General features: G+C 46.7%; 1 protein-coding gene across 10 annotated transcripts in view; it reads right to left on the bottom strand.

The window, feature by feature from the left end:
* Nucleotides 1-5495: 5495 nt before the first annotated feature.
* Nucleotides 5496-16952, bottom strand: part of ARHGEF6 (Rac/Cdc42 guanine nucleotide exchange factor 6) — a 128631-nt gene continuing 117174 nt past the window's right edge. For 3 of the 10 annotated variants that reach the window (XM_082717610.1, XM_082717611.1, XM_082717607.1), the window contains 5 exons: nucleotides 13448-13541; nucleotides 12294-12383; nucleotides 10394-10493; nucleotides 8718-8772; nucleotides 5496-7926 (listed from right to left, as the gene is read on the bottom strand). In XM_082717610.1, coding sequence (XP_082573736.1) covers nucleotides 7786-7926; nucleotides 8718-8772; nucleotides 10394-10493; nucleotides 12294-12383; nucleotides 13448-13541 — 480 coding nt within the window. In that variant the 3' untranslated portion in view covers nucleotides 5496-7785. The other 7 variants (XM_082717606.1, XM_082717613.1, XM_082717609.1 and 4 more) reach the window with 4 other exon arrangements.

The following is a 16952-nucleotide window of genomic DNA, read 5'->3' as shown; positions in this document are numbered from 1 at the left end:
CGCACACAAATGTACTTCTTCCATGTTACACTCCTCTGAGTAACGCCGCACGCGACTCGGCAACTCTCATGAACACCAGTGGGTGCCCCACTCCTGGAGTTACATTGAATTATCCTTCCCACTTTTCTGCTAATGTAACCGCACTTAAAGTCCAATAATTTTTCTGTCACAAACTCTATTCCTATCTTCTGTACTTCTCTGCTATAAACCTCTTTGAAGGCCAACGTGCAACCTTTAACTCAGATTTTTTTTTCCGAGATTTGATTTTTGTTTATTTGTGAGAGAGAGAGACGGAGATAGTGGCAGAGAGAAAGAGAGAGCGAGCGAGCGAGCACAAGCTGGGAGGAAAGGGAGAAGCAGGCTCCTGGCTGAGCAGGCAGCCCGACTCAGGGCTCGATCCCAGGACCCTGTGACTGTGATCTGGACCGAAGGCAGATGCTTCCACAACTGAGCCACCCAGGTGCCCCTTTAACTCAGATTTGATTCACATTTCTCATTACTAGGTGTTTGTTTTTTTTAAAATCCATCCACACAGCCATCCAACACTGATGGACGTTATGTGCTCTGTGCTAAACACGAGACAAATGCGATCCAGTCCCTCCCCTCAAGGAGCTTACAGTCTTCTGCATAACAGGGCTGCGAACGTTTAAAGCCTGGGGTCCATGCTGCCCCAGGGGTTAGGGACCCGTGTTGCACGTGTTACATGCCAAGGACACAAACTCCGACGAGCAGGGGAAGGCAGGTGTCAGGAAAGGCTTTCTGGGAGTGGTGGCCCAGACTGAGGATGCTGCGGGGAGGAAAGGAGCCCCCGAGGGCGAGCGCAGAACACACAAAAGCATAGGGTTCAGGGAGGCCCCGCGGAGGGCCTTGCGTGGGAACCGGTCTTGGTGTATGGCCGGCCACACAGCTCCTGAGGAAGCCCAGTCTAGGAAGAGGCCCCGAGCTCATTTGGCAGCGAGAAACTACCCTCGGGCCTGCTTTCCCAGAGGGGCTGGCTCCACATGGCCCACGGGGCAAGTTGTGAGAAGGTGGCCGGGAGGCTGGGCCACAGGCCAGACCCTGCAGGCTTGGAGGCCGCGGACAGCGTGGGCCTCCAGTTGGCTTCTGCTGTAGACACTGAGGCAAGTTTTCACAGGTTTCCCATTCACATTATTTGGAACATTTGCTCGTTCAACAAATATTCATTGAGTAGGTACGATCTCCTCGTGTAGGAGGTGACCCAGGCAGGGGAAGCACAGTGCGATGACAGGATAAGGGCTGTTGGAGTCTGGATTCCCGGAGGAGGCAAGACTAGAGCTCACTTTTTTTTTTTTTTAATTTTAGAAATTATTTCAAAGTTAGAGAAGTTCAAAAAAAATCATAAAAATAACAGTGTACCTTTTTTTTTTCCTGAACCATTTAAGGTCGTGGACTTAATGACCTCAGGGTGCATTTCCTAAGAATAAAGATATTCTTCTTTATAACCACAGCACAGATGATTCCCCAGTAACACAGGGTTTGGATTTTTTCCAATAAATAGAATAAAGTACTATAAATATATTTGCTCTTCCTTAAGATTTTCTTAATAACATTTTCTTTCCTTTGGCTTACTTTATTGTAAGAATGCAGCATAGGACACAGAGAATGTACAAACTATATGTTAACTGTTAATATCTTTTTTTTATCACTTTGCCCTTCCATTATAGGATCCAGTCTGGGGAGCAGGTACTGAATGTAGTTGTTAGATCTCTTTAGTCCCTTTTCATCTAGAACGTCTCTTCAGCCTTTCTTTGTATTTAACACATGGACATTTTTGCCTCAAATAATCATCTCCCCTCCTTAAAAATAAATAAATAAATAAATAAGAATGTTCCTTATTTTGGGTTTGTCTGATGCTTCCTCATGGTCAAGTCCAAGTGATGCTTTCCCTGGATGGCAAACCACATACATGACGTTGTGTTCCTTTCAGCATCTTACATCTGGAGGCGTATGATGGCCATTTGCCTCTCCTCGCTGATGTGGGTTCCGATCACCCAGTGAAGGAAGGTGCTGTCTGGTTTTTGCATCTCTAATCACCAGTCTCCCCTTTCTAACAAGTAAGCAGTCTTGGGGGAAACACTTCGAGAGCATGCAAATATCTTTCTCATCATCAACATTTTCCCCTTTATTTAGCATCTGAGAGTCATTTTTGCCTGCATCAGTCTTTAGTATGGCGGCTGCAAAACAAGGATTTCCCAACTCTGGGAAATCACACAAATGTGGTTCCTTCCACATTTACCACTCAACACTCAGCACGGTCATGCAGACACAAACTTACCCTTTCTCCCCTCTTATTTCTTTCTCAGCATGGACTCATAGATGTCTACTTTTTTCAATGTTTTCTAAATCATTACTATCCTTATTTTGGTGCTCAAATTTACCTTTATATGGCCAGTGGAACCTCTTCAAGTTGGCCCTTGTCCTTGAGATGTGAGCCTGTCAGCTTCTTTTCTTAGCATTCCGTTACTTTCTGGCACAACAAGATGTTCTAGGCTCATCTTATACCTTCCCTGTTTCAGCCATAGGATCAGCCATTTCTCTAAGGAGCTCTAGTTCCTTTCAGTACAGACTGTGTTTAGAAACCAAGTTCTGGGTACTAACTGTGTTCCTGAGAACACAGTTCCTGCTCCTAGGAAATATGTATGAGAGAGATAGAGAGAGAGAGAGAGAGTGTGTGTGTGTGTGTGTGTGTGTGTGTGTGTGTGTGTGTGTGTATGTGAGATATGTATGTGTATGTATATATGGATATATATATATATGGAATATAACATATATAAACATATACTAATAACTATAAATACATATATTTATACACAGACACACAAAAGCTGTCAGAGTTAGCAAATAAAAATTCTGGATACCCATTTATATTTGAATTTCAGGTAAAGAGTGAAAAACACAGTATAAATATATCCCATGCAATATTTGGGACATGATCTGTATCAAAACAGTATTTGTTGCATCGCTGAAATTCAGCTGTTTTAGGTAAGCTCTATACCCAACGTAGGGTTTGAACTGGAGACCCCAAAAGCAAGAGTTGCATGTTCTACTGATGGAGCCATTCAGGCACCCCAGCTGAAATTCAAATTTAACTAAGCATCGTGGTATTTTATCTGGCAATCCTAACACATAGAAACATACATAGTACATAAATATAAATGTACACATAAACATGCAGAGACACACATATATACATGCATTTTAGAAATCACGAGTTCACATTGATACTTGAGCTGACTCTAAATGGAAAGGAAAGAATTTGCTCAATGGACAGGGATGGGAAAGTGATTTTAGGCAGGGCAAAAGGCATATTACAAAACTTCAGAGGAATTCATGGAGATTATATTTTACTGTGTGGTGGGGAGTAGCAAGAGATTGTATTTTTAAACAGATGAATGACATTGACTACTGGCACCAAAGAGGACAGACTAGAGAAGGCAACAAGAGGCAAGGAGATGCATCAGTCCGAGGGAGAGATGACAAGTGCCAAAAACAAGTGATGGTCAGGAGGATGGAGACGAGTTCAGGAGATACAACAGAGTTAATAATGGTAAGATTGGATGACTAGACTTATAAAGCGTTAATGTATAAATTGATACAGGGTTGAGGGAGAGGATGGAGCAGAGGATAATGCCCATTGTCCTGACTGGGGCAACTAAGTGGCCAGAAGGGCTGTTCAGTGGAATGGGAAACACCGGAGGAGCAGATCTGGGAATAGAAAGGAGGAGTCCAGCTTTGGACATGTTGAGTTTGAGCTGTGTAGGACATCTAAGCTGGACTGTTCAGGAAGTAGCTGCACCCATTGTTCTGGAGCTCAGGAGAAACATTGGGATGGAAAAATATGGATATGGGAGTCACCTGCATTTTAATCAATGAAGTTATTGGAGTAGACAAGGTTGTCCAGGAAGAGGTCATAGAAAGGAAGGCAAGAAGAAAAGTGACGAGGATCAGCAAATGTCCAAGGGACAGGCAAAGGAGACAGAGCCAGCAGAGACGACAGGGGTGGTCAGAAAGGCTGAATGAATGCCAGAAACCTTGGGATCAGGAAAGCCAAGGAAGGAGAGATTTATCAAGGAGGCAAGGGTCAAATAACAAGCTAGCAACTGAAAAGTGTTCCCTGGATTGTTCGATTGAGAGCTTATGAGTGACTTCCCAAGAGTAGGTGGCTGAGGTAGTAGCCTACTTAGCAGGTGCCAAGCACAAAGGAGAAAGAGTACGGATCCCGGAAGCGGACAGACCAGGGTTTCGAATCCCAGCTCCACAGCTACTAGCATCTTGTTCAACATCTGTGCTTCTGTTCCTTCGTCAGATGGGGATGGCCAATAGCTCACAGAGTGGTTGCGAGGGTTTCCTAAGCCCAACCGTATAAAAACACTTGGGAGAGCCCAGCCCACAGAGGTGTGATATTACATCGACTGCTTCAGAGCAAGAAACATCAACCACGAAAGGCAACCCAAGCAGAGAGGTAATATTTGGTGCCTACAAAATCATTGGTGACAGAAGCTGAAGTCAGGGGACTAACACTGGACTCATGGTTTCAAGGTCATTGTATTGTAATTATGATCCAAATCTAGTTCAGGAAGCTTCTGCTCTCGCTCCGTCATGATCACTGCCATGACCGTCTCCCACGCACAAGCTGTGAGTGGACACACTGGAAGCTAGAGTATAGAAGCCACAAACACATCTCCGGGATGGCCCTCCAGCCGCGAAGCCCCAGGACGATGGCCTCTAGCTAATGTAAGCCTTCCAAACATCGTGCAAAGGTGTTTCATTGACAGAACTGAAAATGTATCAGAGATGCACATTGTATCTCCATACCCTAGCTGCAAGGGAGTCTGAGGGTTTTGTTTTGTTTTGTTTTGTTTAAGTCTTCCAGGGAGAGACACAAAAGGGGTAGGAAGGGTGCTGAGCAGCGAAACAGATAATATCCAGCACATCTGTCTCGAGGTGGAGCAAATATTTTTTTTTAAAGATTTTATTTATTTATTTGACAGAGAGAAATCACAAGTAGATGGAGAGGCAGGCAGAGAGAAGAGAGAGGGAAGCAGTCTCCCTGCTGAGCAGAGAGCCCGATGTGGGACTCGATCCCAGGACCCTGTGATCATGACCTGAGCCGAAGGCAGCGGCTTAACCCACTGAGCCACCCAGGCGCCCCGGAGCAAATATTTTCATCTTGACGGCTGACACCAGCATTCCAACTGTGGTCAGAATGTAGGCTATCACTGGCTGATAAAATCCTGATTGTGGACGGAAAATGGTGTGCGAACAGTTCGTAGGTTGGGACCAGAAGGAGAGGGGTGGCGAAGTTAAGGAAGGTTCTGTCTTATGACATGAGTTATCTCTGTGAAGTGGGGAGCAAGTGCACCTGCCAGGGGACCCGGTGACAGCGGACAGCTCAGGAGTACATGGGGGAGGAAGCTGCCACCCTGTGAGGAGAAGAGAAGAGAAAAAGAAGAGAAGAAAAACACAGGACTTGGTTTATAAAGCACTGTTATTCTTATTTATTGAAAATGTCCATTTTAAAAGTCTTCAAAATAAAAACAAGTTAGAAAATCTGAGCTTGTGTAAGAAGGGACATGACGGAAGAGGAACTAAAAAGCCTCTAAGGGCAGCGGTTTAATTACAGGGTGACAGGAACCCACTTACAGAGGATTGTAAACAACACACCTATGGAGACACTGGTCTCGGGTGAACATGGCTTCGTTTCCTGTGTAGGACTGCTTCACTACCCACAGTACCAAGGGCCTCTCTTCCAAAAGGCCCAGTTCCAGAAACATGCATATGTACACATCACTTTAAAATAAAGACCTTTCAATATTGTAAGCAATCCTATGCCTTATCAGCTAAAGTATTTTATAATCACAAAAATGTTCCCTACGGATATAGCTGGCGCATTTACTGCAAGCCATTCATTAACCACAGGTGGGGCAGATGCTCAGGTCTGTGTGGTGGTTGTTCATTTTTAGGTGGAGGATGGTGTATCTAAGCTGCTGGGCTTAAAAACAGAACAGGAGCCACTTCTAGAAATCTTCACTCTTCATTCCAAAGATGGCTGCATGCGGTTGGCTGATGGCGGTCTTCCAGAACCGTCCCCTTCCTGCGGATGGTGTCATTTCTGCCGTGTGGCAAGCAGTCAATAGCCCTGTACCGTGGAGCTACGGGAACTTGAGGCCCCCCGAGTACTACAAAAAAAAAGAGCTTAGCGAGCTGGGGGATTCAAACTTCAAGTGTGGTTTCTAAACGCCATTGGCAAAACCCACATTTAGAGGGACCCATCAAATATATCTGGAAGGCGACCTTGACCAGTCCATTGGCCCTTTGCCGCTCTTTCCAGTGATCAGCCCCACCTGCCTGACTGCACCTGTCTTGGGGAGAGGGGGCAGTGGGTTGCACTGCTCTGTCCTGCAGCCTCGTGCCGACTTCCATTTGTGCCTGTTTGGATGTGTTCTGCTCTTCTGGGACCCTCTTCTAAACCTGGTTTACCACTGTTTTAAACTTGGAGACACTCACAAAGGGGACTGTTGGAGTCAACGAGCAATGTTAGTAGACAAGTTCCAAACACGGAGCTTCACCAGGAACCAGCACACGACCACTGCCAGGAGTAGGGGGATGGGCGGGGGGGGGGGTCCTTTCTTTCTGGATATGCAAACTCGACCAACAGCACATTTCTGCAAATAATGCTTCAAGTCCTACTCAAAGAGGTTGATGAATATTACAGCTTCGCACTGCATACCTGGAAGAGTGATAAAGTGAATTAAAGCAGTCTACTAGGGCACGCTATCTCCTCAATGCGGATTGTTTTGAAGGAGAGGTTCACAAGTTGAAATATGCCATGTAGATGAAGTGACTGCTCACGGTCTATATTTCCAAAAGTAGGCAAAGTGCACACGTACGAGTTTACATACCGCTTTACACGGTTGGCTGAAAAGCACTGGGGAAGTAGAAAACTTACACACGAGGCAGACAGTGACGGGCAAAAACTATCATGCACTGGGCGGGCATGGTCAACTCTGCGGCAGATGGGCAAGATTGTCTACTGCAACTTGCTAATGGGTCTGGTGTTGGCAAGGGTGACCGGGGCTTCTGCCCCATAGAGTTAAAATGTAAACCCACACAAAAGGAATAAGGATGCTACTGTTTTCTTGGCCTTATAGACAACACAGGGCAGTAATTTAAAAAAAAAAAAAGTGTGCATTGAGGGTGGCACATGATAGTCGGGGCAGGATGGCTGGGTCACTGGGCAAATGACCCTACCCTTGTCATAGCTCAAGGAGCTTTGCCCTCCTTAAATTGGGTACTGAGGGGCTTCCAGATACAAGAAAGCATGAAAGAAAAAGTCAAGTTCACATTTACTAAGCCACGGCCGGCCACTTTGATACGGCAGCCCCAAAAGAGTGACAGAGCGGGGTGTGGGGGCGAGTAATGGCTGGTGAAGAGGCACTATAAATTGAAGGCCATATGAAGACCATTTAAATCATCTAAAATCCATTTTAAATCCTCGTTTTCCTTTTCTTATTGAGTGGAAAAGACTCGGGGGAGAGTTCCACCACCATGTCTCGCTTTTACCCCGGTCAAAAAGAAAATAACCAACCAATAACCAAACGACAACGAACACTCAAGCAAACAGAGAGAGCGAGAGAGAGAGAGAGAGAGAGAGAGAGACTGACTCAGATACAAAATAAAAACCAAGGAAGTGAGCAAACAAATCATTCAGCTGGACATTTCTAGATGCCCCGGAGGCACGTGTGCCCAGTTGCACAGTGACGGTTACGGAAGAACGGAGGTCTTGCTACTGGACTCGGCCCGAATACACTCATCAGTCTGCTTCAACAGCCTCCGCACCAGCTTTTCTAGGTCCCTTCTTGATTTCAATTCTTCTTCCAGGCACTGCTTCATTCTTTTATTTTCCTATGATGGCAAAAGACTGGTTAATTCCCCAACCAAGGGCGCCCTTCCCAGGGCTCCTCCTGCTCATCTTCTTAGCAGCCTTCACCACTGACTGTACATGCCTTCCTCGGGCTCCTTTCTCTCAGCTTCTAAGGCAGGACAGGCCCCTGCTTCTCTGACCCCTCTCGGGCAGAGCTTTCGCATTCTTTGGGCCTGTGGCGTAAGCATCCACGGTGGCTCTGGCCCAGGCCCTCTTCCGGCTTAGCTCTCTTTTCACTTAGTGTCTCATCTCCTGCAGCTCAACTCAGAGGCCGTGCACGTCTCTTACACACTTGACCTCATCTCATCTCACAAGCACTAGGTCCACAGTCCCCCAGTATCAACTTGGTATATACAAGTACCTCAAACTCATTATGTCCTAAAGTGAACTCTATCTCTACAGTCACCCCAACCTTCTCTTCCTCCTGTGGCTCCGGATCTCCATGAAGGGAACCACCCCATCAAACCAGAGACCCATGTAAGAAGCTTCATCTTCAATCCTTATACTCGGTTCTCCTTATACTCACGCACTCACAAGTGTCTTATCTTTGTTAACGTTCTGCTTACAGATGTCAGAGCACAGGAAAGCCATCACTAAGTATGGGACCCTATTGCAAACCGCTAAGTAGGTATATGAGCAATCCTGAGAAATCTGAAGCCAAGACCATGCAGTAAAATCAACAAAACCTACCTTGAAGACACAAGAAAAATCCCCACCTCACCACCTTGTTCCTGTTATATGACCCGAGAAAATGACTACTCTATTTCATTACCTGTTTCAGTTCTTTGACCTCATCCTTCAAGGCATACACAGTGTCAACCAGACTCCTACAACATAAAGTTCAGAGATTAAGAGCTGGCACTGAAATGCTGTTAAGGAAAACTCAACCATAAAAGCAGCTTTCGAGAACTACAGATCCTGAAAAGCAGTGGACTTTCTAGCTGGTCAGGAGAGAGAGAGACTGCTACGAACCATCCTCATGGTCGCCATTTTTATGGGCAAACAACTGCCAGCATGCATGGTCATTCGAATGCCATGTCTTGGCACCTTTCCTATTTTGCTCTCTTCCTTGGCCGCTTGCTTCCCAGCTTGAGGGAGTACAAAGAAAGAGAGACCAGGGCTCGTCATAAGGTTCTGATTCTTTCTTTGGGGCAGGAATGAACATCACCTAACATATTAGGGGTGTTGAGACCCTGCCTATCTTACGATATCTGTGTGATGGCACTGCTGTTCTCACCTCTCCGACTCTACATGACCCTGCATGACACAAAGTCGGGGGCATTATTTCTGGAAGATCCCACCTGTCTTAAAAGAGGATGAACTGCCCTGGCTGAGTCAAGTCTCTCCCTGGACAAGAACTCTGGAGATCTGGGTTCCAGTTCTGATCCTACCACTTACCAGTCCTCCAGCCCTGGGTAACCAGTTTCTTTCTCCTCCTCTCCTTGTCTTACTTTCTTTGCATACAAAATGAGGATAATACCACATTTCCCGCAAGCCACACAAAGTTGCTGTGGGGATTAATATAGCTCTCATAACAATGTTATTACAACCGTTATCATTTATTGAGTGATGACCATGGGCCAGCCTTTATACTTCTTCTTCCATTTAGCCCCACAACAAACCTTAAATTCAAGTATTACCATCATACCCATTCATGGATGCAGAAACCGAGGCATGAAGCAGTTAAAGAGGCTGGCCCCAGGTCACACAGCTAATGTGATGCAGAATTTGGACTTGAACCAGGGCTGTTCTCTTGAGCCCAAGTGCTTTACCATTTTGCCACATCACTTCATATACCAGATGGAAAAACACATTGACGATGTCAAGCACTTTGAAATATGCTGTCCTATGCAAATTTAGGCCTGACTTCAGAAATGACTCAAGTTTAAAGAAATGAATTATTTGGCTACTTTGTTTATTTTATGAGCCCAAAGGTACTTAACCTGATTTTCCCCCATTAGGTCACCCTCACTAATGTGCAAAGGTAGACTGGGAACATCATTTCCCTGTGCCTCAACCTCAATAGAAGTGGTGAAAGTAATGCTTGTCTCACTGGGTTTCTGGAGGATTCTAAATATTCAAGTATGTGAATGTCCAGGGTTTGACTCAGTAAATGGGAGAAGCAACCCTCTGGCCAGGAGAAGTAGTGCTGTAGCCTTCCCCAGAACCATCTGGACCCTGGAGTGCTATTCTTGAATACTCTGAAGCACTTTACTGTACGGGGGAGCTGGCCCCAGAAAGTTCCACCCACTCTGCTTCCCATTCCTCCTTCCCCTTGTTGGGGGGCTGCCCTCCCATAGTTCCCAGCGGCGTGAGAGCAAAAAGGGCTATACGCCTGGACAAGGAGGCACTGTCCTTCAGTGCGGGCTTTGCAACAGACGCACTACCCTGCCAGAACCTTCTTTCCAGCCCCCAGACAAATCAGAAAATGTAGCCTGCTCTACTCACTTTTCTTCAATGATAGTCTGGCCATTGCTCCTGGTTTCTTCAATGATGAGTTTCTCCTCCTCAGGGAGTAAGACTTGTGGGAGTGAATCTTTGCGAGCACCTACGAAGACAAGGGTTGCGAGAGGGAAAAAGAGACTACTCTAGGTGTTGGCCCTTCTGCTATTGTCGCTGAGGGGTCTTTGTCGATGGCACGTTGCTGCCTTGTACCCACAGAGCAGTCATCCAACACTTGCTGACTAAAATCTTCCTGACATGAGAAAACAGACAAATAAATGACTTGATTTTGGCCAGGGTGGGGGCTATTTTGTGAGTGAAGTCCATTTTGGTGAAGGGCAGTGCGGGGGTGCGCGTTACCACATCGCACAAAGATGTGGGCATCTTTATGGGTCTAGAGATGGAAGAGGTGACAGAACAGACAAGGGACCGGACCAAAGAGCTCTCCTGCACCTCCAACCTCCCCCTCGCTTCTGGAGCCTTCCTTTTGGAGCTCGAGCCCTTAACCTTCAGCCTTTGCGTTGTGTGTGCTCATTGCCTCCCCCTCGCTGAGGTGGTGGTGTCTCTGCTTTCCACAGGGTCTGGCACTCCACAGGTGCTTACCAAGTAGGCAGCAGACTGGCTGACTGACTGACTGGTTAAACGTGGTGGGAAGTAACAGCAGTGAGTTCCTGGGAAACAGGACTTCCAGCTGGAGAGGGAGGGGGATGGGAGGCCGCCATGATGCTAGACATGGCCAAGTCTCAGGGGAAGGCTGGGCAGGAGGGGCGGAAATGGGACTCTTGAGACCAGAACACCTGCCTGTGCCTCCTACAGATTGGCGGACGCTGTCAACGTGAAGAGTGCAGGTTCGGGGAGCAGATGAGGTCATGTTTTATATGAGGGATGCTTCTTCTGCTGTCTCCCTGGCACCCGCTCCCTCCTAGTTTTCACAGCCCAAACTGCTCTCTGTCCCTTCCTGCCTCCTCGAAACTTGTTCTCAGAGCTGGGTGTGCCTAAAGCCACAGCCAGGATCTGTCTGTGAAGGGGAACATAGGGCACTCCTCTCCTCATGGTCAAACATGTCAAAGTGTGACATCAAATGTTCTCCCGCCAGCCCTGGGGGACACATTACTTCAAAGGCATGGGTCAAGTCCATCACCCAAGCCATCCCCACCCCCACTCAAGTGATTGGTCAGTAGCTGTCCAACAGGGAGAGAACTCACTTCTGCAGATCAAAACACCTCACACCAGGTCTCCTGAATGTCTATAATCACGGAAGACAAGACAGACCCGAAGCGGTTCAAGGATCAAGTTCAAGGATCAATCAGGAAACCTCATCTCGCTCTCAGCATGTAGCCTGAAAGGTGCTGGGAGGCTGGGGGGCGGTACCCTTGTACGCTTCCCTGACAGCTCCCTGTAAACTGTGGACATTCCCAACAGCCCCCCTGCTCCACGCAGCTACATTTCCAGATTTTCAGAGCAACTGTGAAACCCGAGCTGGGTGAAGTGCTGTTCAGTTCGCTTAAATATGCAACTGATCAAAGATAGTATTCTGACTTCCTTTCCAAATCTGCCTATGAGAAGAGATTAGCATCAGTTCACAGACACAGGAACTCTCTGGGCTCTTTAATTCCTAACTAGTGCTGCTGAAGGTATCTGTGTACTTCAAAGGAGAAGGACTTTTTGAAAAAAAAAATTTTTTTTTTCATTTCTATCACCTCCAACTTTTTTACTCTTGCATCTGTCTTTCTCTCTGGGTGAAAAGAAGCAGCGGGTAAACAAACCGCCTGGCAGCTCAAAGCACCTTATCGGAAAGATGCAATTCTGCACCAGGTCACCTGCTTTTCACTTTTTTTTTTTTTTTTTGCAAAGAGGCGCTGAACAGTCAGACGAGAAAGTGGTTGCGGGGGGTGGGGGGACCTACTTGAGCCGTGGCCTGGCTGCAAGTTCGCACTGGCGCAATAGGCTTCGATCACCCTCAGGATCTGCGCATCTTCTTCCAGAGCGGCGGTACCTGGGGGATTTAAGGGGTAAAGACTTGGCAGAGAGAGATCCGTCTCTAGAACCTCAAAAGGATGCCACGCGCTCGGCTGCTGGGGACCGGCTCCCCCCTCCCCCTGCCCGGAAAGCCTCCTCTGGTGGCTCTCTTTCCATTTTTCTCTTCTGAGGAGACTTCTTCATCATTGGGGGCTTTTACTAGACTCCTAGGAGCCACGATGGCAGCACTGGGCATGGCCCCAGCCTCGGTTCTCCCCTGACACACACCACAAACTGCCCCTCCTCCACACTGCCAGGCTTCCCTTCTCTAGGAAGCTTTCCCGCACAGAACTCGCCCACTTTTTCCAACCAGCCAGCAGAGTCATTGATTCTCCCTCCCCTTGCCAAAATCTTCTTGAAGGGACTTGGGGGGGGGTGGGGGGGTGGCACAGAACCCTGCCAGAGGACTGATGCGTACTCCGCGGGGGGCAGGCTGGGCCATGCAGAAGCTGGAGTGTGGCAAAGAGTTCTCCAGAGTGTATTTTTGGCTGAGACACCCTTTGCAATGCATCACTTACTCCTTTACCCGTGCCCCAGAGTACCTCGGTCCCCGCGATCGAGGCAAAGGCGCACATAGGGACCGGTCGACCGACAGTGCAGTCTGCCTCAGAATCAAGCTGCTTCTACACGGCAGCAGGCTGATTCCTTGGCGAACTGGGAACGTCACTGAGCATTTAACTTCCAGAAGGGTTTCGGCCTTCAGGTCTATTTAGTGTGTCTCGGCAGGGGAAAACATCTTGGGCATCAGAAAATAAGGCGGGGGGCAATGTATCCATAGCATATGGGGCCCTTTAGTGGTTCCCAACCAGGCGGGATGAAATGTCCAAGGTGAAGGTCATAGGGCAGCCGTCTGGCTCAGATCAATGAAATGCAACGGGAGGCAGCTCGTTCAGAAAGCTTAGAGGTGACAGAACCTGAGAGCGTGCACAGTTTTCTGTAACAGGTGATACCAGAGGACAAACTGCTCTGATCATCTGCCTTCAACAAAATTCTTCTACTAGCTCATCTGTAACCGACTGTCAAAAGGTATAAAACACGTACTTTTCCGAATCACGTATTCCTCCTCCGACGGCTTTCTTTCCGTCTTTCTTTTGTGAAGAAACTTCTTCATCGTTTTGGGGCTTTTACTAGACTCCTGTAAGGACGGAGGTTTCTTTATGAATTAGAATTCTCCCCCCGAAAACAAATGAAAAAGAGCAAATGAAATTAAACCAAATGGCTCTCTCTTATTTTGACGGTCTCCAGAGTGCATCTAAATTTAATAATGCACACAATAAATGGCTCCAATAAGCTCTAAAAGGTAACATAAAACAGAGGCAATGACACTCTCCTCTCAATTGCCAGAGGGACATGTGCCCATCTGTAGAGAAAGTAGTGGGTGTCAATCCTAGGGAAATAACCGTATTCCTAATTTGGTTTAGGGTCCTCACTGCTACAGTTTTAAGGGAATTAAATAACAACTATAGTACACACTGCTTTTCAAAGAGCTTCAAAGTGGTATAAATACATTTTCCCTAGCAACAGTCCCCCAAAGAAGAATATTAATTTCCATTTGTCAGATGGGAAAATCAAGGCAGAGGGACTGAATCCTTTCCCTGAAGTTGGAGAGAAAAGCCAAATGAGTGCTCTCTGCATAAATAACTCCGGGTCGGCAGTCACAGGTGCAGACCCAAGCTTAGACATACATATCTGAAGCCGTAGTTTATTTTTTTTTTTAAGATTTTTATTTATTTATTTGACAGACAGAGATCACAAGTAGGCAGAGAGGCAGGCAGAGAGAGAGGAGGAAGCAGGCTCCCCGCTGAGCAGAGAGCCCGATGTGGGGCTCGATCCCGGGACCCTGAGATCATGACCTGAGCCAAAGGCAGAGGCTTTAACCCACTGAGCCACCCAGGCACCCCTAAAGCCATATTTTTAATTAGGAGATGACAGAGCCACGAATTATTGAGTTTGCCTTTGCCGTCTGAATAACCAGTGCCCGTAACCAAGTAAATGGATTAGAATGGCGACCATTCTCCCAATCTCCCATGCGATGCATCTACGTGATGTGTGGATAATCATTGGTACCTTAAAATATATGGAACAAAGAATCTAATTTTTTCCACTCAGCCACAATGACCCACTTAGGCTTAAAAACAGACAGCCATGGAAAACTCACATATGACAAAAATAACAGGAAAAAGAGCATTAAAACACATACAGCCACACAAGGAAAACAGGCCTTTTTAGGGCGTCTAAGACGTCGTTTTCAAACGTATTTCCCAAGAGCCTGCTTTTTTGAAGAAAGTACTTACATGTCAGATTTGCATCTTCATATTTTAGCCACCAATCAGAACAAGGGACAAAACAAGCATAAAGGAAAGCTTCATTCATCAAAGGTTATGGCACAGCATTATAACGTCACTGTAAGCCAAAGATATAGTTCTACCCTTACCTTTAAGATATAAGACATCCTCTAAAGTGAATATGTAAAGAAAGAGAAGATGAGCGTGAGAGGTCGATGGTTATAATGACCAAATCCATTTATCAACAATTCTAAAACAACATTTGAAATGTTAGTGTCATCATCAGTTACACAGAGTGAATATCATTACGTTTCCCACATTAGTCTCAAATGCAAATATCACCATGCAAAAAGCCCAAGGAATACAGTTCCGTGCAGAGTAACAAATACTGAAAGTAACCGAAATACACACTACATAGTAAGGACATATTAATAACTCTCTTCGCCCAGTGGAAACGACATGATCATGCCTTAGGATTAGTTCTGGGAAGGATTAAGTCAACTTAACCCTTCAAGGCTCACCGGCACTTGAACTTAGTGACTGACAATTACAAAATAGCCATCGTTAAAAAGGGGACCCACGTAACTATGAAGTGGCCCTCCTGGCTCATGTAATCGGAGAAGAAAACTGGATGCTTGCGGGTATCACGGGCCAAATTCCAAAGCAAACCTGTGGGACTGTTTCCTCACCCAATTCTGAACAGAGGTAGGTAATAAGGATTTAGCTTTCTCCTGTCGTGCCCAACTGAAATGATCAAAAAATCCTCCAGTGTCCAAAGATCGTTTTATTTTTACTGCACTCAGGGTTGGAGGCAACAATTCATCGAAATAGCAGCACGGTGTTTGAGATGGAGACAAACTTAAAATTGAGCTGAATCTGTGTCGCGTTGCCCCCTAATTCCAAGACGCACCTCATAACCCTCACAGACTTACACCTTCACTCGGTAAGACCTGGGTAAAGAACAGTTCCTAATAAACGAGGCTCTTCACTGAAAGCTGGAATGATGAGAAACAGCTTGGGGGGAAAAGTAATAGTCCACATGTCCACAGAGGCCAGTGACTGATACTTCCTGACTGCAACTTTCAGGAAAACATAGAACCTTGAAGTCCCCACAGTACCCAAATATCCAATGCCCTCTAAGGTTATTGCCTAGAAGCTTCTGCTTAAAGGACATTCTTTTCATTGAATTCTTTTCCCCTCCCAACTGTAGCAAAAAGTCCAGCCCCTCATAGTTCAGACCCAGGGCCTGGTCCTGTAAGACTTTCCCAGTTTGGCTTAACAGACCAGAATGATCCCAAATGCACAACTGGGTCTGCTTGGGTGGAAATTCAAGTCCAGTGAAGTGGCCCTTGGGTATACACGCCGGACCACGAGAAAGGTGAACCAGAGGCACTCTGGGAGGGCACCCGGGAGCTCAGGCAGTGCACACAAACCCTGCGGATAGTTGATAAATAAGAAATCCCCGAGTCTGACAATTCCCAAGTGATTGATGTGTATGCCATAGCATAATTCTAGCACATTCCCACAGGACTCTTTGTAATGAGCTAGGGAATGAGCTTGTCAGAAGCATTTTATACCATAGGTAGCAAAAATTACCTCTTTATAACCTAGTGCTGCTGACGGTCTAAGTGGAGGTGCAGGTCGCAGACAACTTAAACTCCACGGCTTTATAATCTGAGGAGGCTCCAGGGGTCCTCGGGGCTGTCCAGTAGAGCTAAAAGACTGGGAAAATGTCTGATGAGATGTTGGCAATCTGCCATCTGAACCCGACCTTGGGCCAACACGGCGAGAGAACAGCGCAGTGTCATTGGATCAGCAAAGCCAGCCACAGGAAGGAAAAGGTGGGAACACAAAAGCATCCCGTTTGAGAACTAGCACTTTTCAGTCCAGCTTACAGGGGTCTCTGAGCAACAGCACCCCACTGACTCAACATCCTATGATCCTGTCTTCCCTCTCTCTGCTGGAATTTCACTCAAGCCAGGGGTGGCTTTCCTTTAGAAGAGAGGAAAGCAGAGTTAACCTCGAATGGGTTCAGTCACGTGTTGGGCGCTCAACTAGGTGCCAAAAGAGGTTATTTCACCAGAACAACTGAAGACGAACATCAGCAAAGCAAAGAAACTAGCTGGCGACTGACAAAGCCAAGATTTGAACTCAGGTCCAATGCCAAAGCCCTCGTTCTTCGCACTGCAACACGCCCTGCTCGAGACTGGAGTTTTGGCATGGCTGGTATGAGTGTTAACAGAGAACACGGCAATCTTCGC

The sequence above is a fragment of the Mustela nivalis genome (assembly GCF_964662115.1).
Source record: "Mustela nivalis genome assembly, chromosome: X".
NCBI classification, from domain to species: domain Eukaryota; kingdom Metazoa; phylum Chordata; class Mammalia; order Carnivora; family Mustelidae; genus Mustela; species Mustela nivalis.
The sequence above is the reverse complement of the archived record's forward strand: the minus strand, read 5'-3'. Positions and strand labels throughout refer to the sequence as shown.